General features: G+C 53.8%; 1 protein-coding gene across 2 annotated transcripts; it reads right to left on the reverse strand.

Moving 5' to 3' along the window:
- Window positions 1–56: 56 nt before the first annotated feature.
- AKT2 (AKT serine/threonine kinase 2) lies at window positions 57–25,390 on the reverse strand (the record flags this gene model as incomplete). Of its 2 annotated transcripts, XM_084257428.1 has the most annotated exons (13): window positions 57–360; window positions 1,426–1,528; window positions 1,637–1,724; window positions 2,234–2,448; window positions 2,624–2,752; window positions 3,738–3,860; window positions 4,510–4,578; window positions 5,554–5,619; window positions 7,111–7,242; window positions 7,698–7,851; window positions 17,202–17,313; window positions 18,375–18,503; window positions 25,345–25,390. In XM_084257428.1, the coding sequence occupies 13 exons, from the start codon at window positions 25,388–25,390 to the stop codon at window positions 281–283; spliced, it is 1,446 nt and encodes a 481-aa protein (XP_084113554.1). In that variant the 3' UTR covers window positions 57–280. The 2 variants fall into 2 exon arrangements, with proteins under 2 accessions (XP_084113554.1, XP_084113555.1); XM_084257429.1 differs by lacking the exon at window positions 2,624–2,752.
- Window positions 25,391–25,494: the final 104 nt, after the last annotated feature.

The following is a 25,494-nucleotide window of genomic DNA, read 5'->3' on the forward strand; positions in this document are numbered from 1 at the left end:
TGGATTAAAAACTGGAATCTCTAAACCGCCCGAAGGCCCAGTCCTGGGGCAGGCCGCAGAGTCTCCCCGGTCCTGCTCTGGGCACAAAGGTAAGGGCGGGACAGGATCCGCTGGGACCGCTGAGGGGAGTTGGGGAGAGGGCTGAAGAAAAAAATGGAAACGGTGAGGTGAGGGATGGGGACACAAACAAAAAAGGCAAAATAAAAACTTAAAAAAAAAATAAAAGAAAGCAGCCCCGGTGGTGCTGGCAGCCTGCATGCGTCCGTGTGGGCCGTGCTGCTCACTCGCGGATGCTGGCCGAATAGGAGAACTGTGGGAAGTGGGTCCGCTGGTCCAGTTCAAGGGAGCCCAGGCTGTCATCTGCGGGGGTGGGGTGGAGGAGATGGGCTGAGGTGAACCCAGGGTGGAGGACCCGGCACCCCTCCTACACCGGGGGCCTGGGGAGAACTGCTGGCCGGCCGCCCCTGAGAAGGGGACAGGTCAGCTGAGATCCCTTGGCCACAGCCCCAAGCCCGGTTCTGGAGCAAAGGATGCACCCCGCTTCTGCCTGCCCACTCAGCCTCCTGAGCGCCCCACCAGCTCACCTGCTCTGCACTCCCCCTCCCCACGCACATGGCAGCTCAGCCCAGACCTTCGGTCTCCAGCCCAGTCCCTGCCCCCAACAGCCCACCCTCCTAGTCAGGTGGGGGTGAAGATACGTTGGACTTCCTACAGCCCCAATGCAGCGTTGTCCCTCCTCTGTGCAAAACCCTCCACGGCTTCTTGTGCAGCAAGTCCCCACTCCTCCCAGTGGACCCCAAGATCCTCCTGCTGTGGCCCCATGCCTGCCTGCCCAACCCCATCTACTAGCTTTGCAACTGTGCCATGGTTCCCTGTGCAGTGCTCCCACTTCTGGGCACCAGACATGCTGTTATTTCTGCTGAAAACATATCTAAGCTGCCATGTCTCCTCCAGGAAGTCCTCCTTGGCAGGCCAGAGCAAGCATTTCTTCTGGGCTTTTCTACACCCTAGCCCTGCCACCGTGGGCTACCACTCCACCCAGACTGGGCACTCCCCGAGGGCAGGCTCAGCGCATCTCCATCACTGCTGGGTTTCCAGCACAGCCCAACACTGTGGGAGCAAGAACTCAAGAGCTGCAGAATCAGTGAACCCGTCTGGCTCCAAAGGCCCAGGCAGCTGCCATCCAGCACTGATAACGCCTGCCTGGACCGCTCCCCACAACTCTGGAACAGGCTGGAGCCATGGCTCCCGGCGACCTTCACCGGTGCAAAGGCAGACCAACTGCAAGAGCCTGGTGAGCAGAGTGCAGGTGCCGGGACACTGAGGAGGGGCCCACACACTTCCGCCCGGAGAACTGGGTCGAGAGCAGACCCCACCCCTCCACTTCCTGGCAGGCCTGCCCGTGACAGGGCTGCAGACACTCACAGCGGTCCGGGGGTGTGATTGTGATGGACTGGGCGGTGAACTCGTCATCAAAGTACCTTGTGTCGACCTCAGATGTGACCTGAGGCTTGAAGGGTGGCAGGAGCTATGGAGGAGAGGAGCCCAAGCTCAGGGACCCTGAGGACAGGAGGCCTTGACCTAAGTCACCCCAAGGGCCGGGCTGCTGTTGGGAGCAGGCGGGTGGTGGGCTCACCTTCTTCTGAACCACATCCTGCCAGTTGATGCTGAGGAAGAACCTGTGCTCCATGACCTCCTTGGCATCGCTGGGCCCCCCGCCGAGCCTGGGCAGAGACGGCCATGAACACCCGCCCCCCGAGGCAGCCAGGTTCTGGGAGACGGGCTTTCGTTTCGGCACAGGTCCTGAACAACCTTTAACGAGGCTGTCCTGGCCACAGACCACCGCTTGTCACAGGATGCAACAGAGGATCAGGGAGGGGAGCGCTCGCGCCCGGGTCACAGGACGGGAGACTGCAGCCTGGACCTGGCGCCCTCAGTGGATGCTGAGAGGACAGGCTCAGCAGAGGGCCGCTTCATATCCGGCCCCGCCACATACGACTTGGCCACCCCAGCCGGGGCCCTGTCCCTCAGCGTCCCCATAAAACAAGAGTGCCGGCAGAGGGCTAAGGAGAGTCCTCCCCACGGGAGTGCTCCCCAAGTGCCAGCAGCGGGATCAGCGATGCCCTGGGGGACAGCGGTGCACCCCCACGAGCGAACACACTGGTGGATGCAGCCCCCTCTGGGTGAGGGGAGTGGCAGCAGGCAGGCTGGGTGGGGCGACGCCAGCCCTCACCTCTGCTTGGGGTCCTTCTTAAGCAGCCCAGCCAGCAAGGACTTTGCCTCGGGGCTGAGCGTGCGCGGAAAGCGGATCTCCTCCATGAGGATGAGCTCGAAGAGGCGCTCATGGTCCTGGTTGTAGAAGGGCAGGCGGCCGCACATCATCTCGTACATGACCACGCCCAGGCCCCACCAGTCCACGGCCCGGCCGTAATCATTGTCCTCCAGCACCTGAGCGGGGAGGGGCAATGAGGGCAGCCCAAACCCGGACCCCGCAGCTCAGGGGCGCAGGGGCGCTCTGGGGCAACAGCGCCCTGCCCTTGGAGGGGCCCAGGGGGAAACTCCGGGTCTGAGGGTCCCCCCTCCCTTGGCCTCACATGCCCCTGCGACCTCCAGCCCCAGACACCTCAGGGGCCAGGTATTCGGGGGTCCCACAGAAGGTCTTCATAGTGGCCCCATCACTGATGCCCTCTTTGCACAGGCCAAAGTCAGTGATCTTGATGTGGCCATCTTTGTCCAGCATGAGATTTTCCAGCTGTAGGAAAAGTCAATATATCAGGTCCATGTCCTCCCTGTGCCACTTCCTGAACCCACCCCCCCACCCCCCAGAACTTCCCAGGAGAGGGCCTTGGCCTGCTGTGTCACGTCAGGGGCTCCAGGCTGAGACACCCTCCAGGCTAAGCCCTCACCCTCTGGAGCACAGAGGGCAGTACCTCCCAGCCCCCGCTGCCTCCGGGGAAGCCAGAGAAAGCAGAGCCAGGCCCTGCTCCAACTGGCTCCCCACGGTGGGCCGCAGTCTCCTAGCTTTGGATGTGCGGGACACCCTCTTTCTCCTATTTGTTCCAAAATCACGCAATATACAGCAGGAGGAACAAAAAACACAAGCCACAAGTGGACAACCTAGTGGTGGGCCTTGACCTCCAGTGGGTCAAGAAAACATGACCAGCCCCTGAACACCCCAGAGGCCCTGCCAGTTAATAACCACCCTCCTAGCAGAGAAGGCCCTTCACTGCCTCACTTTCCTTGAGTTTTCACTACCTTTGTCGTATACACCCTTGTATACACCCTTGTGTATGACAGACTCGTCTTGTCTGTTTTGGCATCTCGCTGCAGCCTCTTAGAGGTACCCCACTGCCGTGCGGGGCTCAGCCGCATGAGCACATGGACGCCTGGCTTATCCACATCCCACGGCAGACGCGTGGGGCTGCTTCCGGTTTGGGGACGAGAGAGCAGCACTGCCGGATGCGTGTGCAGACACGGTCTGAGGGGCACCCAGGCACCCACCCCCGCCGCACACCCAGGACAGAACGGCCTGCTCACAGGAAACGAGGAGGCTCCGTTCTGACGGATTCTGCCAAGCTACCTTCCTCAAGTGCTTGTCCCCTCAGCGCACCGAGTACTGGCTCCCAAGAGGCTAGGAAAGACCCCCCAGGTGTTGTGCGGGAGGATGTGGCCTCCAGAGGGACTGGACAATGGCTCAGCGACGAGACAGGACCCCACCGGAAGGAGCCTGTGCTCACCTTGATGTCTCGATACACCACGTCTCTCGAGTGCAGGTACTCCAGGGCCGAGACGATCTCCGCACCGTAGAAGCGGGCCCGCTCCTCCGTGAAGACGCGCTCCCGGGACAGGTGGAAGAACAGCTGCCGGAGAAGGGAGGTCAGACCCCGGCCGCGAGGGAAGGATGGGACCCAGCCCAGACATGGTGACACCTGCTCTATGACCCACGAGTGAGAGCAACAAGGACCAGGAGAGGGAAAGCGAGCACAGAGAAGCTCGGGGCAAGCATGGAAGGAAGGGTGCCAGCAGGCGCCGCGGGAGGTGAAGGGGGATGCAAAGAGGAACACGAGTTATGAGCAACTGACGAGATGCCCCAAGACCACGTCAGACAGACAAAGTCAAGAATCACAGCCAGGGAGTCACACCTGCACGGAGAAGGGTGTGAGACAGACGAGTGGGTGAAAGAGGGGGGCGTGAGCAACTCGCTGACAGTGAGTGGCTGATGTCTCTGCTCTAGAAGGACTCAGGCAATCAGCAGAATAAAGGGTCTTTGCAACCTTTAAGACACCCCCGTAGCGCTGCCAGCCAACCACCCCCAGCCGTCTCCACACCTCTCTGCACCTCAGGATGGAAACTGCCCACCAACTCATTACAGTGAATGTGGGCAAGCCACTTAACCTCGCTGCATCTCGGTTTCCTCCAGCCTGCTCCAGCTCACTCACAGCTCCTCCCTCCCTCCCCGCTCCCGGGAAGGAGACATCCAGAAAGCCAGGCGGGGGCAGCACAGCTCACCTCACCACCGTTGGCGTACTCCATCACGAAGCACAGGCGGTCGTGGGTCTGGAAGGCGTACTTCAGTGCCTGCGGGGAGCAAACAGCCAGGGTAGGTAGGAGGTGGGAGCGGGCAGGCTCTCTGCGAGCCTCAGGAGGCAGGGGTGCTGGATTCTGTGCACACCCGCCCTGCCCTAGCCTGGGCGCAGGCCGCCGGGGGCTCACACCTCAGCCTGTGGCTCTGAGGGCAGACAAAGGGGTACTGTATTGAACCTTCCTGTCCTCTGCCTTCAAGCAAGCCCCTGAGAGGTACTGCTGGGCAGAGAGGACGTTCCGAGGAGGCACTGCTGTTTTCACGTTCCTCCTCTTCCTATTTTACAGTGAAGTGTTTTAACATTTTACAGCAGCGCATGCGCGCGCATGCGCACACACACACGGTTTGCGAACTGGGAGTTGGCAATGACAATGTCCAACTCCGAAGAAAGGACAAAGAGTTCTCAAACTGTATTCCAAGGAGCCCACAGACCGTTCGTCAGAACTGCTGGGCGACAGCCCTGTTCACGACGCCTCTACACAGTCCTCTGCACGGGGGTACCTTGTAAGGTTTCGTGGAACATGCGCTATGACTAGACAGCAACTGAGCAATGAAATGACCCCTAAGCCACCCGCGGTGTGGTCCATTTAGCTAATGGCCGCTGCTCCTGATGGAGACTGTAGCCAGCCTAAATGAGCAGGTACCAGTAATCCACCTGCTTCCAGGCTTACATATTAAAATGAAAGTAAAAAAAAAAAAACAAACAAACCAACATTCCCACTAAGACCAGCTGGATGAAATGCCTCTAACTCATGAGGACACAGTCACGCTCTCCTGGGGCCATCTCAAGACATGACAAGTCAGTCAGCCCACGTGCTAATGTGAACCACCCCCAACCCAAGGGGTGTTGGGTCAGACCATCTGGAGAGCCCACCACCACCCTGCCCTGGCCACCTGATGTCACGTGTGTGCCTTTTGTGACAGGTTTTGGGCCCTTCGCCGGGGCCTGTCCACAGGAGCTGGCCACTCACCGTGAGGAACGGGTGCCTGGTGTTCTGGAGGACACGGCTCTCGGTGACCGTGTGGGCAACTTCATCCTGCGGACAAAGGCCAGATGAGGGGCAGTGGACAGCACCCTGCCTACCCACCCCACCTGGGGGTGGGGGCGACATCTTGGTGAAATGTGATTCCTTTCCTAGCTGCCATGCGGAGGGGATAGCAAGGGCGAGCATCACCGTCACCAGCACTAGTGAAATAAAGAATCCGGAGGAGGCGCGTCGGTCGCTCTCAAAACAGGCAGGTGTCAAGGTGATGGAGACTTTACAAAGGATCAGGCCATCACCGCCTGAACCCACAGACTCATTTTAACGCAGATAAAGGAGGGACAAGCAGATGTTATGAGACCCCTGGGGTGGCGCAGCAGGCCCTAGGACTCACCAGCTAGAGCACTCTTGCCCGGAGGAGGACCAGGCCCTGAGCAAGGCGCGAGCTCACGGAGCAGCAGATCTCAGTGTGTGGTTCCCCCACCCCTATCAGCAGTGCCTGGGCACTTGGAGAAATGCAGATTCTCGTGCCCCTGCCCAGACCTGCCACATCAGAGACCTGCAGGGGTGTGTCCGGCGGTGGTCTCTCAGGCCCTCCCAAGACCCTAATGCAGGTTCAGGGTGGGGTCCAGGCATGCTGCAGCCACCCAGAGAGCTGCTAAAAATCCTGACCCACCTGCCATGCCAACCCTGCTCCTCAAGGGACGAGTCTGTCCCCAGGGACAGCTGCTAACACTGTCTGAAGATATTTCTGATTTCACATCTTAGGGGGAGGGTGCTACTAGCTTTAGCGGGTGAAGCCGGGGTTGCTGCTGAACATCCCACAAGTGCACAGGATGGACCCACAATGAAGGATGAACAGGCCCAAAACGGCAACAGTGCTGAGGCTGAGAAACCCCTGCCTTGGGCAAAAGACATGGGGGATTGGTGAGTCACTGGATATGATCTAGCATCATGATTATGTTCTTTAAAACCCTCATCTGTTAAAGACACACACCTAGTATGTATGGGTAAAATTATATGCTGTCTAGAATGTGCCTTAAAATACTCCAGGACCAAAAAAAGAATCAGGGAGAGGGTGGAGCTTTGAGACAAGATGGGCCCAATGCTGACAACTGTTGAAAGTGGATGATGGCACCATGGGGGCCATGATATTTTTCCTTTGAAAATTTCGTGTTATGATTGGAGTTTTCCATTTCAAAAACTTTAAATAAGAACAAGAAATAGAGTTCCATTCTTGGCCCAGCTTAGTACTGAGACACCCTGAGCCAAGCCCCCACCATTCACAAGCTCCCCACAGGTCCTTTATCATCACAAGGGACCCACTTTTGATCCTGGCAGCTCCTGCTGGGTGAGGCCCAGGCGCCAGAGGGTGGGGTGCGGCTAGCCTCAGGCTCCCTTGTCTGAGGGAGCTCAAGGGGTTTGGGTCTGGAGGGGAAATGAGCCTTTGGCAGCAGCAGGAGGGGTAGGTATTCCAGTCCGCAGTCAGGCTGGGGATCACAGGCCCTGGAGAGGCCAGCCAGCTGCAGGCCGGGGAGCGCTCACCTTGGCAATGATAACCTCCTTCCGCAGGATCTTCATGGCGTAGTAGCGGCCGGTGGCCTTCTCCCGCACCAGGATGACTTTGCCAAAGGTGCCCTTGCCCAGGAGTTTGAGATAGTCGAAGTCATTCATGGTCTGCCAGGGATGGGGGAAGAGAGGAGCCGTCAGTGCTGGCACATGGCCCATGGGAGGAAATTTTAACAAAGAAAAAGGAAAATCAAAGGCCACTGTTGCCAAATGGCTCGGGCATGAGCAGGAAGGGAGGCTGTGAGCGGCACTGTTCGTTCTGAGGTGGCCTTCAGACCAAGGCTCTCCTGCCGCTCAGTTCTCCTGGGCACTAGGCCCTGGAGGGCTGGGCCAAGAGCTGTGATGTGGGGGTAGAGCAGTCTTCACCACCTCCCAGGACAAGGCTGCCCCCTCCCCGGAGGCAGCCACAACCTGAAATCACCCACCCACACAGCAGTCATGAAGTCGCAGGCCGAGCCCCCGCACACACAGCATGGAAACCCAGGTACGGGGCCAGTGCTGTGGGGAGAAGGCACACAGGCCAGCAGCCCCCACCTCCTGGCCGCCTGCCCCTCAGCACTTACCACCTTGGCCCTGGCTTTACTAACTGCCACTTCCATATCCTCCGCCGCAGAAGAGTCGCTGGGGGAGCCACACTTGTAGTCCATGGGGTCCTCACCTGGGCCCCGCTGCTTGAGGCTGTTGGCGACCATCTGGATGGCCCTCATCCACTCCTCCCTATGTGGGGACACATGCACGACCGGGGAGACATGAGTCCAGGTGAGCTGGGGCCTCAGGGGAAGGAAAGGCTGAGCCCCAGTGCCTCCAATGGACAAGCAATCACCAAACACCTTTGGGCATTTGGGGGAGCTCTGTCTCATTTGAAGAAAGCCAAAGGGGCTGGACTGAACTTTTGCAGACCCCTCTGGCTATGGGGGTGATGCAGTAGGACAGAGACGACCTGAGACAGGACCTGGCCTGATACTCAAAAGTCAGGAAACAATGATCCAGGAGGGGAGACCACCTTCTCCACAGCCCCTTGAACATGAGCTGCCACCCCGAGCCTTAGGTGGTGAGACAGCACTCCTCTGACCTCCTCTGGAGCAGACAAGTTCAAGTTTACATAAGTGATCGGTGTTTTGTAAAAGATAAAAGGAAGCACTGGCTAGAAGAGCTGGGTCAGAAGCACGAGCTCACACACACAGACACACAAGTCCAGGAACACCAATACCTTTGGCCGGATGCTCTTGTCTCAGGCCCTGGCTGCCTCAAGTGGGAGTCAGGGCAACGAGAGTCTAAGCCTAGTGTCTTCTAACTACAAATACAGAGCTTTCACCCCCTCCTGCATTACAGATGGGAAATCAGGCAGAGATTAAAAGACAAAATCAAGAAACACAGTGATTGGGCCCTCCCTGGTGGCGCAGCGGGTTGAGCGATGCGTTGTGAAGCTGTCCGAAGCCTCTGCAGCGTGGGTTCGGTTTCCAGCCAGCCAGGGAGATTCCCACATGGCGTAGCAGGTCTCTCTTGTCTTGCCTGCTGCTCCCTCAGCAGTGCTTTCAGTCCGTCTGCCTGTTCTGCTCCTCACTCTGTCTCTGGTGAATCCTCTCACCCTCCCATGCCTCTGGCATGTACCCCAGTTCTTGTATAAAAATAAATAAATCTTAAAAAAAAAACACAGTGGTTGCTCCAACCCTGACAGCTGGAAACACAGAGGGCCTGCAATCAACCACCTTTTGGGGGGAACAGGCAGGATATTCTTGGCTTGGTCGATTCCACGGTTTGCTGGACGAAGCAGCCACCAAGCGCACATGGCTTCTCAGGGTAGTCTCACTCCCAAGGTTTCACGCACCAAGCAGAGTCTGGGCCCCCCATAATGCATTGTTTGTCCAGTGGGGGCAAACATGTTGGCACATGGTGCACCCCAGCACCTGGGGGGTACTCAGTAGGTATCTGGATAATGCATGGGGGAGGGAGACAATGTCTTCATGGCCCCAGGTCCACTGTACCCCAGAGTAGGCAGCCTGCACACACTCAGACAGAGCAGCACCGGCCTCTTCCCTCCCCGACCCAAGGTCTCAGCCAGCATTACTCAACTTGCTTTAACCCGTGGCCTCTTTGGAACAAATTATAATATAAATCCCTATGCCTACATTAGATGTCCTGTTTTTCAAAACATGAGGGCAGGGGCAAATCCCGCAGTATTTTATCAGATCATGAAACTGTCCTCTTAGAAAATTTTAAATCTGACTTTAGGTATAAGACCATGAATTGAAAAAAGTCACTAATCTTCTAAGAAATGTGCTAACTATATTAAAAACAAAAAACAGAATGTGTATGTCCTGCGTAGAATCCACAAGCGAGCTGCAGGCCAAGCCCTTCGCTGCGCTGGCGTCTTCGTTCACGAGGAAGGTGGGAGCAGACAAGCCCATCCACAGCAGCCTGAACAAGTAAATGATGGTGCACCCACGCCCCAGGAGTAGGGGAAGGAGCGGGGCTGGGGGTCCTCTCTGGGCTGCAGAGCTGGCAATGAGGAGCATGGCTTCAGAGTCACAGCAGCTGGGGCTCAAATAGCAAGTCTGCCAACTGGGCAAGCTCACCCCACCAGCCTGCACCCCTTCCTCCAGGGCAGACTCCCTGGGGTGCTGAGCTGCTAGTGCACCCCCCCACCCCCACAGAATGTGCTCATCTAGGAAAGTATTCATGGGTGGGGGCGTGGACCTGTCCATCCATTCTGGCCCCCACTGCCCAGCCCCACAAGGAGCTGTGGAACCCAGGGGGATGCAAGAGTTTGGTTGGGCGACTAATGGGACTCGCCACTGCCCGACAAGCCCCCGATCTGTTCCAACTGGACCGAGGTTGCAGGGTTGCAGCACTCACCATTCCAGAGAAAAAGCAAGGGCCTCCATCCAGAGCACTCCTCAAGGGTTTGCAACATGTTGTCTGGGGCAGAGGGGAGCTCTCACCCAGAGCTGCGGCTGGCATGCCTTTCTCCTCTCAATGGAAAGCCCCCAGAACCAACCTCCTTCCCCCAAGAGACATGCTAAGAAAAGCAGTGTCCCACAGAGCCACCTCATTCCATACTCCTGAGAGTTCTGTGGGCAGGAGTGAGGCACACAGGAGCCCCTGCAGAGGACGCACAGCCAGATCATCTTCCAGGGATGGGTCTAGAAGGGTCAAGCATGGAGCACTGGGGAAGACTCAAGGAACAAGGGACTCCATGTTGTGGGGCACGGAAAGCCATCCTAGGGTGCTCGGATTCAGACCACCTTTTCTAGGAGGCCAGCCCACTCAACAGTAGCACAAAGGCCCTCGGCCTGGAGAGCACACTGACCCAACACCCTATCAAGTGCTTTACCTGCGGAAACTCCCAGAGCAGTCCTACGAAGTAGGTTCTATCACTCAGTTCATTCTTTACATAAACCAAGACACTGAGGCCCTGAGGGGCTGACATTTGCCCAGCTACCTCACTTGGGGTCTGGGGCCAGGGGAGGCACTTTGGGGGAGCACCCTTCACAGGGCAGGCTGCAGGTCAGGGCACAGGCTCAGGGAAACCCTAAGGGAATGACTCCTTGGGGTTCTGTCTGCCCCCTACAGACACTGGACCCTCACAGGAGCTAAGCAGACTTAGGGGTCAGATGGCCTGGCATTCGTGAATCCTAGCTGTGCCCTGCCCTGAGGCCAGGCTGAGCAGTGTGCCTCAGAAGGCTGACATGTGGAGGGGAGCGAGCGGGCTGTGGAAGGGTGAAATGAGACACTAGATATAAAGTGCTGAGGGCAGTAGCTGGCACAGAGTAATGCCTCAAAGGGTGGTTGTGAGAATTCACCCAGCCAGCCGGCCAGCAAATTATTTCCTGAGTGCCCTGTGCGTGCCAGGCCTTGTTCCGGGTGCTGGGGGCCGCGGGAACAAGCCCCACTGGAGCTCCTCAGCCAGTGGAGACAAGTGTGTAAATGTTCCAGGGCAGGGACCAGAAAGAGAAGCCCCTCCTCAGAGGCTGTCACAGAAGGACCCTTTGAGGTAGTGGCATGTAAGACATGACCTGAAAGATGTTCCTGGAATGAGAGCGATCCCCAGTGCTGAGAACAGACATTTGGCACACGACTGTGATATAAATGAAGTGGAGGGAAGGAGGCAGCCATGCCAAGTGCTGGGTGGGAAAGGACCCCAGGCAGAGAGAACAGCACGGCCAAGGGCGAGGAGGGAGCCGGGATGTCTGCAGAAGGTGCAGCAGGGCCAGCACGGCAGGAGCTGACAGGGGAGGGAGGGCAGCCCCGCCCACACTGGGTTCCTTGGGCGGCTATGTTAGGGATTTACGTCTTAATCCTTCACATCACGGGGAGTCACTAAAGTGTTTTACGCAAGGGGTAGCAGGATCTGATTTCTGTTTTAAGTCAGCAGCTGCTGCGCGGTACTGCTGGGGGTAGCAGGAGGAAGCATGAGGCCATGGCAGTCCTTCAGGCAAGAGGTGCCAGTGGCAGCGATGGAGGAACGAAAAGGCACCAAGTGCGATTCTGTGGGGCGGGCCTGGGCCGGACGCCTTCACATTTGCTTCCTCCTTCATTCCTCATGACAGCCAGGGAACCGAGCCCCACTAGAAAGACCCACCTGACTCCAGAGCCCGGGCCCAGCCCTGGGCGATGCTGCAGAGCAAAACTAACAGAGTAGGGAAGCCTGGTGACCTGGCAGTGGCCAAGCCATCAGCAGTGCACAGGACTGTTCTGGTTGCTGCTCCACGACTAACAGCCAACTGCCCATCTGATGGTGGCTGGGGGACTTCTCTCCCTTTCCAGGGTCCCCTCTGGCCCGGAGGGGTACTTGTAGCTGGAGGATATCTGTGGTGTCTTTCTATTCAGAGGCCCTCAGATGAGCTGAGTTGGCAGATCCAGGGTCAGTCCTGCCTGGTGGGGAAATCCAGACCCCTCCCTCCAATGTTCTCTCTTTACTTCTACAGCTTTCTGTGTCTGTTTCATTATCATTCTCCCTGTTTAATACATGAGGATCTACCTCCCAGAAATGTTGTGCGGACAACATGAGTTGATATATGTATAATCTTAGAAGAGTCTGGCTCAAGAGAAAATTAGTTTCAATTTTATCTTATTTATTTAGCGAACACTTACTGAACACCTATGTATATTCCTAGCACAAATAAGTAAATCAAAAATGTCATGCCCAGGGCCTCCCTGGTGGTGCAAGGGGTTAAATACCGCACCATGAAGCAATCCGCAGCCTCTGCAGCACGAGTTCGATCCCCGGCCAGCCAGGGAGAAACCCACATGGCACAGCAGACCTCTCCTGACTCGCCCGCTGCTTCCCTCAGCAGTGTATTTCGGTCAGTCTGCCTGTTCTGTTCACCACTCTGTCTCTAATGGAGCCTCTCACCCCCTGCATCTCTGGCCTGTACCCCAGCTCTTGTATGCATAAGTAAATAAATCTTTAAAAAAAAAATGTCATGCCCAGTAATAGTTACTGGGAGGAAAAATAAAACAGGTTAAGAGTAACAGAATTGGGAGGGAGGAGCACAGGGGACAGTGGTGATGAGTGAACTGGTGGAGGAACTGGTGGAGGAAATGGGTGAACTGGTGGAGGAAATTCTATGGGGAAAAAAACACAAACATTGTTTAAAAATGAACAATAACGGGGCCTCCCCAGTGCCTCAGCGGTTGAGCGCTGGGTTGCGAAGCTGCCCGCAGCCTCTACAGTGCCGGTTTGGTCCCCGGCCACCAGGGGAGGGTCCCACATGGCAAGCAGACCTCTCCTGCCACCCGCTGCTCCCCTCAGCAGTGTACTTCGTCAGTCTGCCTGCTCTGTTCCCCGCTCTGGCTCTGGTGAATTCTCTCAACCTCCCGCACTTCTGACTGTACCCAGTGCTGTATAAATAAATAAATCTTTTTTTTTAAATGAATGACGTAAAATATAAATAAATAAATTATAAAAAGTAACAGAATTATGGGGATAGGTTAGGGTGCCACTTGGGGCACCAATAAGGAGTTGGCAGATTTGAGGTTAGCCCTGCCACCCTAAGAGAGTGGCATCGGAGCAGAGGCCTCACAAAGCTAAGGCAGAAACTGCATGGTATCTGAACAAAGAAGGTTCTAAGGCAAGGAAATAGCAAGTGCAAAGGTCCTGAGGTAGGAAATATGTTTAAGGAACAGCAAGGAGATCAGGGGGGTCGCTAGAGGAGGGAACCTGAAGTAAGAAATGATTCTGACTGGGAGGCCAGATCACACAGGACTTTGCAGGGTATGGCTCAGGATTGAACTCATTCCAAGTGGGGTTGAAAGTCACTCTGAGTTCTAAACACAGAAATTATATAAGACTGACATTAAATAGAGCGCACTAACATGACGTACTATTAAATGTATCTGCCAAGATCAGAGGTCTGCAAAACTCCCCTGAAAAAGGGCAGACAGTAAATATTTTAGACTTTGCAGGCTACACGGTCTCAGTCACAACTATTCAGTGGGGCAAAGGCAGCCAGGGGCAATTTGTAAACAAATGGGCGTGGTCATGTTCCCATAAAACTTTACTTACAAGAACAGGAAGCTGGGTGGTTGTTTGCCAACCCTGCTCGGGACTTAATGCCTAGCTTACAGGAAATATAGGCACAGAGGAAGAAAGTAAACAGCGCTAAAGGTAATGTGTGGCACCCCCAGAGTGCAGGACATTCTACAAGACAACTAGCCCGGCTCCTCAGGGAAAAAGAAGGACAAGAAGACAACGGATTAATCTATGTTAAAACAAGTCAAAGAGGGCCTCCCTGATGGCACAAGGGGGTAAGCACCGCACTATGAAGCAATCTGCAGCCTCTGCAGCACAAGTTCAATGCCCGGCCAGCCAGGGAGAAACCTACATGGCGCAGCAGACTTCTGTCTTGCCCGCTGCTCCCCTCCCTCAGCAGTGTATTTCAGTCAGTCTGCCTGTTCCGTTCCCCACTCTGTCTCTGGTGAATCCTCTCACCCCCACACCTCTGGCCTGTACCCCAGCTCTGAATCTTAAAAAAAAAAAAATCAAGTCAAAGAAATAATGTTGCTTGAGTGAATCCTGGCTTGAAAAGCAACATTTTGAGAACAACAGGTAAAATTCCAGTACAGGATGGATGTGGAGAGGGTGTCAGCAACCCCCTATGAGAAGTGATCAACTCAGGTGTGCTGACGACACCATGACCCACAGACAACGCCCTTACTCTTAGGAGGCTGCTGACGTTTAAAGACGAAAATATCACAGAGTAGGGACAGAAGTTCAAGATGCAGCGTAGAATACAGCCAGGGGAGGCAAACATGGCAAATGAGGAACTGGTGACTCTAGGCACAGGTATCTGGAAGCTCATTTAGTGTGCTATTCTCCCAACTTCTCTGGATGTCTGGAACAAGCAGGTAGGGGCCGGGGCTTGGGCAAGTCCCTGGAGCTGCCCCAAGAGCACAGAGAAGAGCAGCAGAGACCTGGGAGCAGGCCCCTGTAGCATCTGGGAAGGACCAGTCGCCAGGGTCACCTGGCTGCCTCCAGCCCCTTCTCTCGTCCTCTCTCCAGGCGCAGGCCATTGTGGGGCAGGGGTTGGTGAGGACAGCCATGAGCAGATCGGCCTCCCTCTTGTGGGGTTTCTGGTTCACACCTGCCCCAGGGTAAAGTCAGGAATCTGGGGTTTGGTCTCAGAGCAGTCCCAGCAGATTCCTCTCCGGTAGCAGTGGCAGGTGCTAAGTAGAGGAGGAAGGCAGGGGTTCTCCAGGCCCGCAGCCTTACTAAAGGGATTTTTTCCCCCAGCGAAGGACACGGCATCTCACTAAAATGGAAACCAGAGTGGCTCTCTGGCCAACAACACTTTCCCAGCTCCCCACTGCTCCTTTTGCCGGGCTTACAAGCTATGGGTCAGGGTCTGGCAAACCAAGGGTTTCCTCTTTATCACCACCCCCTTGGACCTTGCAGAGGCCCCACGGCATGTGCCAAGTGACTCCCTGCCTGCTGAGCCTGGGAGGGTCTCCATCTGGAGTCCAGTCCAGGCTGGGTCCGCTCGCTTCAGGCCTCCACTTCCCCTCTTCCAAGACCCCTATCCTTGATTCTCCGGTGACACAGAACCCCTGAGATGACCACCTGTCTCACCTCCCAGCCTCTGCAGATTCAGGTCCCTTTTTCTGGAGACTCCTCCTCCTGTCTCCCTGCCCAACTCCTACTATTTTTCAAAACTCAGTCCAATGCCCAGGTCCGATATACCTGGCCTGTCCCCTTGGCAGGGCACATACACTTTAACCTTGGCAAGATCTGGTCACTACAATACAGATTGTGGCAGCAAGTATTGTGACTGTTTGTGAACGCTCTGGAGATGTGTTGCCTGGAGAGGAGGCACGACCTTGTGCGATCACTGAAACACATTACAATTTAAAACTTCCATCCTTCGGGCACTAACCACGTTTCAGATGTTCCAGAGGCACGTGTGATGGCTACCATGCTGGGCACTGGCGCCAGAGAATGCTCCTGCAAGGCAGAGTTCTCTTGGAAGGCACAGCTTTAGGGGTCTCCAGAGGGTAGGCCGAGACCTCAGCCCACAGGACGAGCTAGAGAAATGTTTCTCAAGGTGAGGTGCGAAGGGAAAACGTGGGAAGAAAAATTCTGCTACTCATTAGCAGCTCCTTAATATAGGAAGAATTTCTAGAAACAAGAAAAAGATCAACAACCTGACAGAAAAATAGACAAAGGATCCAGACAGACAGGTCAGAAAGGAAACGGGCCGACGTCTCGGGCCCGTGTGGAAACGGGCGGAAGGACACTCAAACCTTCTACTGGAGAAAAGGACCAGTTTAAACTACCCCGAGGAGCCATTCCCCACTGACCTGACAGGTAAAAAATCCAAACACCTGAAAACCAAGGCTGGGCAACACTGAGACATCCCCAACAGCTACAGTTCTCAATCACCAACACGGATTTCCTGGGTCCCAGCTACGAATTCACTTCACAGATTTACCTGCGCATGTGTCAAACGAGATAAGCCCAAGGTACTTCTCTGTGGCATTGCCTGTGAAAAGTCAGAGGCTGGAAACAAGCCACTCTCGATTACAAACTGCTAAATTAACCTGGGGACAGGACACCGCGGCTGTTTATAATACCTGTCAGCAGCAGCAGCTTTCCATACATTAAAGGAGAAAACTTCCCCCAAGATGCACGAAGGAAAAAAGTTCTGAACAGTCTGTACAATGCTCTCTTTTGTGTAAAAAAGAAAAAATGAGGAGTAGGGTGCAAACACGCTCTGTGAACAAGTGTGGCCATGTGTGAAGGAGCTTCCCGACATGAAGAACAGCACCCACTCGGGGTTACGGGTGGGGCAGGAGTGAGAGCAGCTTTCCCGAGACCCTGCCTCACACCACTGGATTTTTGCACTGGTAAATCTGTACAACTCTCTCATTAATAAAATGATCTTCATTTTAAATTGAATCTCTGGGGCCTCCCTGGTGGCGCAGCGGTTGAGCGCTGGGTTGCGAAGCTGCCTGCACCCTCTGCAGCCGGTTCGATCCCTGGCTGCTCCCCGGCCACCGGAGGAGGGTCCCACATGGCGAGCAGACCTCTCCTGCCGCCCGCTGCTCCCCTCAGCAGTGTCCTTCGGTCCTTCTGCCTGCTCTGCTCCCTGCTCTGGCTCTGGTGAATTCTCTCACCCTCCCGCGCTTCTGACTGTACCCAGTGCTTGTATAAACCAAACAAACAAATAATAAATAAATAAATAAGACATGCCTCTAGAAAATCAAAAAAATAAATAAAATAAATAAATAAATAAATAAATTGAATCTCTGGACCACCTGCCTCAAAATCAATGGAAATGCTTATTACAAATACAGCTTCTTGACCCTCCATGAGTCTCCTCAGGCCCCGTGGCCTGAGGTCAGGTCCAGAGCTCTGTGTTGTTAACATGCTTCACCCCCCATTCCAACACAACCTCTAGTCTCAGACAAAGAGGAGGGTCTATAGACTAAAAATGCTTCCCGTTCCCTGCTCCCAGAAGGGCTAGGACAGGAAATTCCAAAGCAGGGGCCCAATCTATCCATTTGCACCTCTCTCACACTGGGCCTGGCCATGCTCAAAGGGCAGACACACAGAGGCCCCAACTCACCTCTCATCGGGAGAGTCTACATGGAAAGTCCTCTCAATGACTGTGGTCCACTGCAGGCAGCGTATGACAAAGGTGTTGGGCCGCGGCCTCTCCGTCTTCATCAGCTGGCACTCTGCAGGCAGAGGGAAGGAAGAGCTGAGAAGGTGAGGGGACATTCTGCCTACCCATTGCTCACACCCAAGTCACCTCCTATGTGCTATCCGTGTACCAGGTGGGTTTAGGGACACCTGAGTGACCAAGACAGCTCTAGCCTTGTGACCTCATAGGGCTCAAGGTCCAGTGCATGTGTGGAAGGGAGCAGCCACCAGCTAGTGAAGGCTCAGCCATCAGAGCTTTAATGGGGAAGCCCTGAGGAGGTAGCTAACCTAGCCCTGGGGTGTGGGGATGGGGGAATGGCAAGGGAGGGCTCCCCAGTGGAAGGGGCATCTCTTCACTGAGGCTTGCCTGAAGGAGGAAGAGGGTGTGGTCAGGGAGAATGAAACATCTGTAGAGAAGCCCAGAGGTGGGAGAGGGCCCAACAAGCCTTGGGGAATGGCAAATACTCTGCTCCCTTTGCCACGTACAGGACTGAAGAAGGGAGAAGTGAGAGACAGGCTGGAGAGGGGTCAGGATGAGGAATCTGGGCTCAGTCTGGGGACGGTGGGAGCCATGGAAGGCTTAAGTAGGGCGGGCACATGAACATATTTAGACAGATCCCTTGGGCTGCCACATAGAGAAGGCAGAATGGAGGCCAGGAGCCCAGAGAAGAGGCTGGGACTCTGCCAGTGCGCGGACATGAGGAGGGAAAGAAACAGCAGGGAGACGGGCCACAGGGGAGGCAAAGAGGCACCTAAGTTGAAGCCCAGGTGTCTGGCCTGAGATGGAGGCAAGGGGCAGGAGACGGCTGGGGGGAGAGGGAATCTGAAGGACAGTTTGGGACATGGTTGGTATGAGGGACTTAGAGGACAACCTCTGGAGGAAACATGTAGGAAGCTGATCAGGGCAGGTTCGGAGTTCCCATGAGAAGCTGGGGCTGGAAAGAGCATTATCGGGGTCACTAGCACACAAGGAAAGCAACCAGGATGAAGCTACAGGCCCTGGCCAGGCCTAAGAATGGCCCAGTCCTATGTGGCCTAGAACCTAGCAGCGGTTCTTCTGGCACCTGAACTTTGGCCCACCCACCCCGAGACGCACCTGCGACAGAGAAGTTGTTTAGGGGGGGTAAGGTCTGATCGGGGGCCTCAGGCCGCTCCTTGTAGCCGATGAAGGAGCCGTCACTTTTCAGCAGGAAGTACCGAGGTCTCCAGGTCTTGATGTATTCACCTGAGCCGAGGCAGGGGGAGAAAGCTCAGGGCAAGGGCGAGCATGTGCCGTGTTGACAGAGCCTCACAAGGGGTAGCTCAGCAGGAGGAGGATGGACAAGAGAGCGGGTAGGAGAGTGCCTCTCACAGAGAAACCCTTGAGGTGGCCCCTGCTGACGCAGGCTGGGCACTGGGCTGGGCCCGACTGATCCAGAGGTCATGCCTGACAGGAAGGCGCCTGCTGCAGGGCCCCAGGGCCCCAGCTGCCTCAGCATGTGGCCAGCAGCACAAGCCTTCCCTGCCAGCACATGGCCCAGTCCCAGGGGAGGCCCAGGCTTCCAAACACACATGCCCTGTGGCCCTGTAAGGCCAAATCCCAGGGGCTGGTATTCACAGCACAGCTGTGCAGGTGGATCAGATGTCAAAACACTGTGCCAGGTGGGCTGTGACTGCTGCTGTGCCCTCCGAGTGCCCCTTGACTCCTTCCATTTGTTCTGAAGATGAGCACTCAAGCCCCCTGTGTGTGTACGTACATACACACACACACACACACACACACACACACACCACTGCTCGTCAGAGGGCTGCTAAGGATGAAAATAAGATGGTAAAACTTATATACACCCCCAAAATTATATAGAAATGTCTATAGCAACATTATTCAGTTTAGAAAGAAGTAGACACAATAGAAAAATCCATCAATTACAAACGGATAAACAAAATTTGGCCTACTCATACAATGGAATATTATTTGGCCAGAAAAAGAAATGAAGCGTGGGTAGGCGCTGGAATAACAGCGGTGAGCCAGCGTGGTGTGCAAGGAGCTCATCACAAAGGACCACCGACTGTGTGATTCCGTTTACATAAAATGTCCAGAACAGGCACATTTAGAGAGGTAAGAAGTAGACCGGTGGTTGTCGAGGGACGGAGAAGGAGAGAGCCCAGAGAGCGATGGCCAAGGGTAGTGAGAATGTTCTACAGCTGAGTGTGCTGATGCACATCTCTGAAACCAACTAAACTTGACATGGCTGAATTGTACGGTGTGTGTAATTCTCAAGCTGTTAAACACGACAGCAGTCATAAAGTGCCACTGAGGGCCATCAATGCTCTTCACCTCAGCCCACTGTGCAAGCAGAGCGTACTGGGCCCCGACTTGCAGCAGACCCAGGGAGACAGGAGGGCGGGGCAGACTCTCTGAGTTGTGTTTGCTATGTGGTCACCAGAAAGTGACTTCACTCATGGGGATCACCACTAACTGGTGAAATGATGATTAGATGCTACAATGTGACTGGCTACTCTGCGCCAGTCACTGTCCTAAGTATCTCACAGTTTTAACTTATGAAATTCTTTCAAATACATATACTAAGTGATTCTATGCATATAAAGTGCAGAAACTAGCAAAATCCCATATTCATCAACAAACTGAAAAGATCCTATACCATGACTAAGTGGTTTTATTCCAGAAATATGAATAGAGCAATATATGAATAGAGCAATATATGAAAATCAGTCAAGATGATATGCTATGTTAATAGAATGAAGGAAAAAAATCAAATTATCACCTCCAACTGACACAGTTTTAAAAAAACAGGGGGCCTCCCCAGTGGCCTAGGGGTTAAGTCTCACTGCTGCAGCCCGAGTTCGATCCCCGTCTGGCCAGGGAGCAACCCACATGGCGCGGCAGATCTCTCCTGTCTCGCCCGCTGCTCCCCTCAGCAGTGTACTTTGGTCCTTCTGCCTGCTCTGCTCCCCGCTCTGGCTCTGGTGAATTCTCTCACCCTCCCGCGCTTCTGACTGTACTCAGTGCTTGTATAAATATAAACAAATAAATAAAAAATATTAAAAAAAAAAAACCACTGGGTGCTTCCCCAAAGATCACAAACCAGACTTGCGCTTCCCCCCACTATCTAACTACTGGAACCTCTAGTCAAAGAGGGAAAAATAAAAGGAAAGGAATACATCAATCTTAATTTCCAATAACATGATCCTGTATATAGGAAATCACAAAGTATCCACAAAGTTGGTTCTAAATCGTTAAAACCAACAAATTTAGTGAGCTCAACATACAAAAGAGATCAACTCACGTTAGTCAATTGTGTCGGTATATACCAGCAACGAACAACGCAAAGAGGAAATGAAGAAAACAATTTCATTTACAACAGCGTGAGGAGATGAAAGACTTGTACACTACAAACTACAAAACATTACTAAAAGAAATTAAAGACCTAAATAAATGCATTCCACATTTGTGTATTCCCAAACTCAAGATGGCAACACTGCCCAAAGTGATCTAGAATCAACACACTCCCCATCAAAATTCCAAAAGCCTTTATTGCAGAAACGGAAAAGTCAGTCCTCAAATTTACATAGAATTTCAATTCATATGGCAAGGGGTCCCGAACAGTCAAAGAAATAATGCAAAAGAAACTAAAAGGACTCATACTCTCTATTCAACACTTACTACAAAGTTAAAGTAATTAAATTAGTGTAATATAAGGAAAGACATCTAGGCCAATGGATGAGAATTCAGAATCAAAAATCAACCCAGACATCGTCAGTTGATTTTCAACAAGAGTGACCTAGACTACTCAATGGGAAAAGACCTGGTTTCTTCATCGTGTGGCGCTAGGACAACCAGAGGCCCACATGCAAAAGAACAGAAGTGGAGCCATGCCTCATACCATGTAAAAAACTCAAAATGGATCTACTTACATATAACAGATAAGACAATTAAAAGAAAACAAGGGAAAATCTTCATAGCCTTGGATTTGGCAACAGATTCTTAGCCAGAAGTAAAAACATCAACAAGAAATAAAGCAGACTCACCAAAATTAAAAAGTCACTGCAAAGAACACTATCAAAGCAGCACAGTCTACAGGACAGACAAAAATATTTACAAATCATGTATCTACAGACAGCCCAATTTTAAAAATGGGCAAAGAACTTGAATAGAGATTTCTCTAAAGACGTACAAATGGTGAATAGCACCTGCAAAGATGCTCAATATTCATTAGGAAAATGCACATTACCCACAATGGGATGACACTTGCCACCCACTAGGATGGCTGTAATTAGAGAGAGAGAGAGAACAAGTATTGTTGAGGATGTGGTGAAACGGAAACCCTTGTGCACTGCTGGTATGAGTATAAAATGGTGCAACCACCACCGAAAAGTCTGGCACCTCCTTGAAACGTTAGCTACTGGTACATGAATGCTCATGGCAGCACCATTCACAATGGCCAAGAGATAGAAGTAACCAGATGTCCATCAGCAGGTGAGCGCATAAATAACATGTGGTGTGTTTGTACAATGGGATACTGTTTGGCCCCTGAAAGGAATGAAGCACTAATACATGCTACAACACAAATGGACCTCAAAAACATGGTGCTAAGTGACATAAGCCAGACACAAAGGCCACGCGCTGTGTGATTCATGTCTGTGAAATGTCCAGAATGAGTAAATCCATACAGACAGAAAATAAATTGGTTGTTGCCAGGGTCTGGGCAGAGTGAGGAATGGGGACTGGCTGCTTCAGGAGAAGGGTGTTTTCTTTCAGGGTGATGAAAATGATTTGGAACTCGACAATAGTAGCAGTTACACAACACTGTGAATGTTCTAAAGGCTGCTGAATTGTACACATTAAAATGGTTAGTTTTGTGTTAGTTAATTTCACCTCAATTCTAAAAAGAAAACCTAAAGCCGCCTATCCAACTCACCCCTCCGACTGAAGTTAGCAAAGTGGTCGCTGCTGGGGGCAGGGTGGGAGGGGCTCTCTCATTCTGTTTCTTGGTATAGACCCTGGTTTGGGGTGAGCTCATGATCCAGGAACTTACCTGTGGTATTTTATACATTGGTAACTACTTACAAAACTTTAAAAAGAACACTAGAAAGAAAGGAAAAATATTCTCAAAAACAGCCCCATTTTACAGATGAGGCTCACAGCTGCTAACTGGGAAGCTAAGACTAGAAGCTGGGGGTGCTGTGTCCAGAGTTCACGGCCCTGACCACCACGGCCCTGCCAGCATCTAACCTGGCAGCCAAGGGCCTGGCATGGTGGGGCTGAGGGACTCCAACAGTCACTCCCCTTTGCCTACACCTAGAGCAGACCTCACTGAGGGAGAGGCAGCAGGCAGGCAGGCCTCGAGGGCAGAGGCAGAGGGCCAGAGCCAAACCTCAGCGCTGCCACCTCCTCACTGAAACCTCAGGCAGATGAGTTTCCCTGCTGAGACTGTTTCCTGGCCTGTACAGTGTTCACCTCACAGAGCTACTATGGAAATTAAACAAAATTTGGCTCGTCTACAACAGAGCCAGGTCTGGGAGAGACTGGATGCTCAGGAAATAGGCTGCTATCATTTTAACCACTAGTCATGGACTGGGGTGGGGCAAGGCAGGTAACTGAAACAGTCAGTCAGCCAGGCTCACCATGCCTTCCCACCTCTATTAGCTACTCATCAGAATGTCAGGGCCTGGGATGCCCAGAAGTCACACGGACACACACACACACGCGCGCACACGTATACCTATGGTGCAAATCCCAGGCAGGTGTGACCCAGCTAGGCTATGTCAGCAGCTCATCTGGCCTGGTGACACAAATGGAGACAATGGTGACCGAAGAGAAGCTGAGACCCAATTAATGCCATCAGCAGCCCCAGACTAGGACCAGAGACCCACCCACAAGTTTTCCAGTCACCTCCAACTCAGGAGCTTGACACAGCCTAAGACTCGCACCATGTACACAAGCAATCCCAATTATCAGTTATTGGGGCCTCTCTGGTGGTGCAAGAGGTTAAGTTTCAGCACTATGAAGCTGTCAGCAGCCACTGCAGTACGAGTTCAATCCCTGGCCAGGGAGCTATCCACATGGCGCAGCACACCTCTCCTGTCTCGCCTGCTGCTCCCTTTAGCAGTGTGTTTTAGTCATCAGCCTGCTCTGCTCCCCACTGTCTCTGGTGAATCCTCTCACCCCTGCACCTCTGGCCTGCAGCCAAGCTCTTATATGCATAAATAAATAAATAAATAAATAAATAAAACAAATCTTTAAAAACAAATCATCAGTTATTGAGCACCTACTGCACGCCATCATTTTCTGAGTACTGGGACTACCTCAGTGGACAAGCCAGATCAATACCCTCCTCCCCAGGGGCTGGCAATGTCAGAGTTAAGCTGTTAACCCACTTTACAGATGTGAAGCCAAGTCTCAGAGAGGTGGCAGAGCTTGTCCAAAGTCACACCAAGAGCAAATGGCAGTACCAGGTTAGACATCTGACAAGGTTCAGAAAGTCCCATCGACAGCCCCAAACTCTAGCCCAGTCTAAATGGCATCCCTGCCTGGGAAGGGATGGAAATGGGTCTCTCCTGCTCAGTCTGATGGCGGGGGGCAGGGGGAGCCTCCTCTGTCCTCACCCCTGCTCTGTGTGTGCAGGCTGGGACAGGACAGGGCAGGGTGGTTGGGGCTTCTCTGGCCCCATTCATGCGCCTCTCCAGACTTCCCCTGCACCCTCATCCCTTTGCCTCCTTCCGGTCTTTATTCCTTTCTCAGTGGGGTCCTCCCTGTCCGTGCTGCTTATGAGGGCTCCCCTGCCCACCTCTCACCCCTCCTTCTCGAGGCACTCGATTTTATCCATAGCACTGACCACCAAAGAAGGCACTCGTCCACCTGGGTGCCGCTGCCCTTCCAATCAAATGAAACATACCAACACGGTACCTGTCGGGCTCAATGCAATACCCGCAGTGCCCAGTACGGGCCCTGGAACACAGCTGCTCAGCCGGTGTGCGCTGAATGAATGGACATGAACAGAGAGCAGCTCCACAGGCCTGGCACCGCCCTCCCTGAGTGCAAGGTCACAGACACCAGAACGATCTGCCCTCTTCATCCTCAGCACTTGGATGCACAGACTCTTGACACCTGCTTCATCCCAGCCCCCCTCCCCTGGCACAGGGCAGCAAAGCTGTCTGGGGACAGACAGCCTGGGGTCTGAGAGTCCAGTTTCCTAATCTCATCTCTGTAAATGACTTCCTTTCTTCGGGTCTCAGCTACCCACCAGTACACCCAGCCAGGGCATGCTCTGGCTCACAAGATCCTGGGCTCCCAGCGCCTGAGAATTAAAGCCCAGGTCCTTTCTGTGGCTGACAGAACCCAACATGGTTCGGTGTCACATCACTGCCCACTCCTCCTACTGTCTCTGCTCATCTGCTCCAGCCCCGCTGTTCAACTTGCTGCCGCACGCACACTCCCCCCTGTCCTTCCTGGCCTATTCCAGGGACACCTCGCCCAGGTGTGTGCAGTTCGCCCCCTTACCTCCTTAGAACAGCTTTCCCTAAACAGCTTCTCCTGACCATGCCATCCCTCCCTGGCCTCTACCACTCCAGAGTTCCTACTTTTCAGAGTAGCAGTCACACCTACTACCAGCAGTCTGCTGACCCCGACCCTGTGGAAATGGAAACCCCATGAGGGCACCCGTGTCCTCAGAGTCTGGGACAGCCTGGTGCACCACACGTGCCCGGTGAATATTTTCTGAAAGAATGCATGCTGAATATTGCCACTCCGAGCCTCAGTTTCTCCGTCTACAGATGAGATCGCTGACGTACAATGCAGAATCTGAGGCCAGGCCAGAGTCCAGCCTGGCTTGGAAGCTCGACCCCAGGCAGATCCACAGAACCGTGGATCCACAAACTATCGCTAAAGGAATCCCTGAAACGAGACTGAAAGAAGATAGTGGCCTGGGGCAGGCAGGCACAGCTGGGAGTCTGGCCTCTGGACGGCGGAGACCCTGCACCGCTGCCCCTCAGGGCCCCAGCTGCCAGGAGGGGAGCCCTGGAGGAAGGGGGAGACACGCAGTGCAGTGGGCAGCAGTGCCCCTTACCGCGCTTGTGGAGCCAGCCTTCTTTGATGACAGACACTTCGTTCATGGTGGCAGCGTGACACACTGTCACCTAGTTCGGGACAGCTCAGGGCAGCCGGACATGCAGGAAGCGCAGTGGACAGAGCACAGTCTGCAAGACAAGAGTGGAGC

The sequence above is a fragment of the Talpa europaea genome, assembly GCF_964194135.1.
Source record: "Talpa europaea genome assembly, chromosome: 16".
Taxonomy (NCBI): Eukaryota; Metazoa; Chordata; class Mammalia; order Eulipotyphla; family Talpidae; genus Talpa; species Talpa europaea.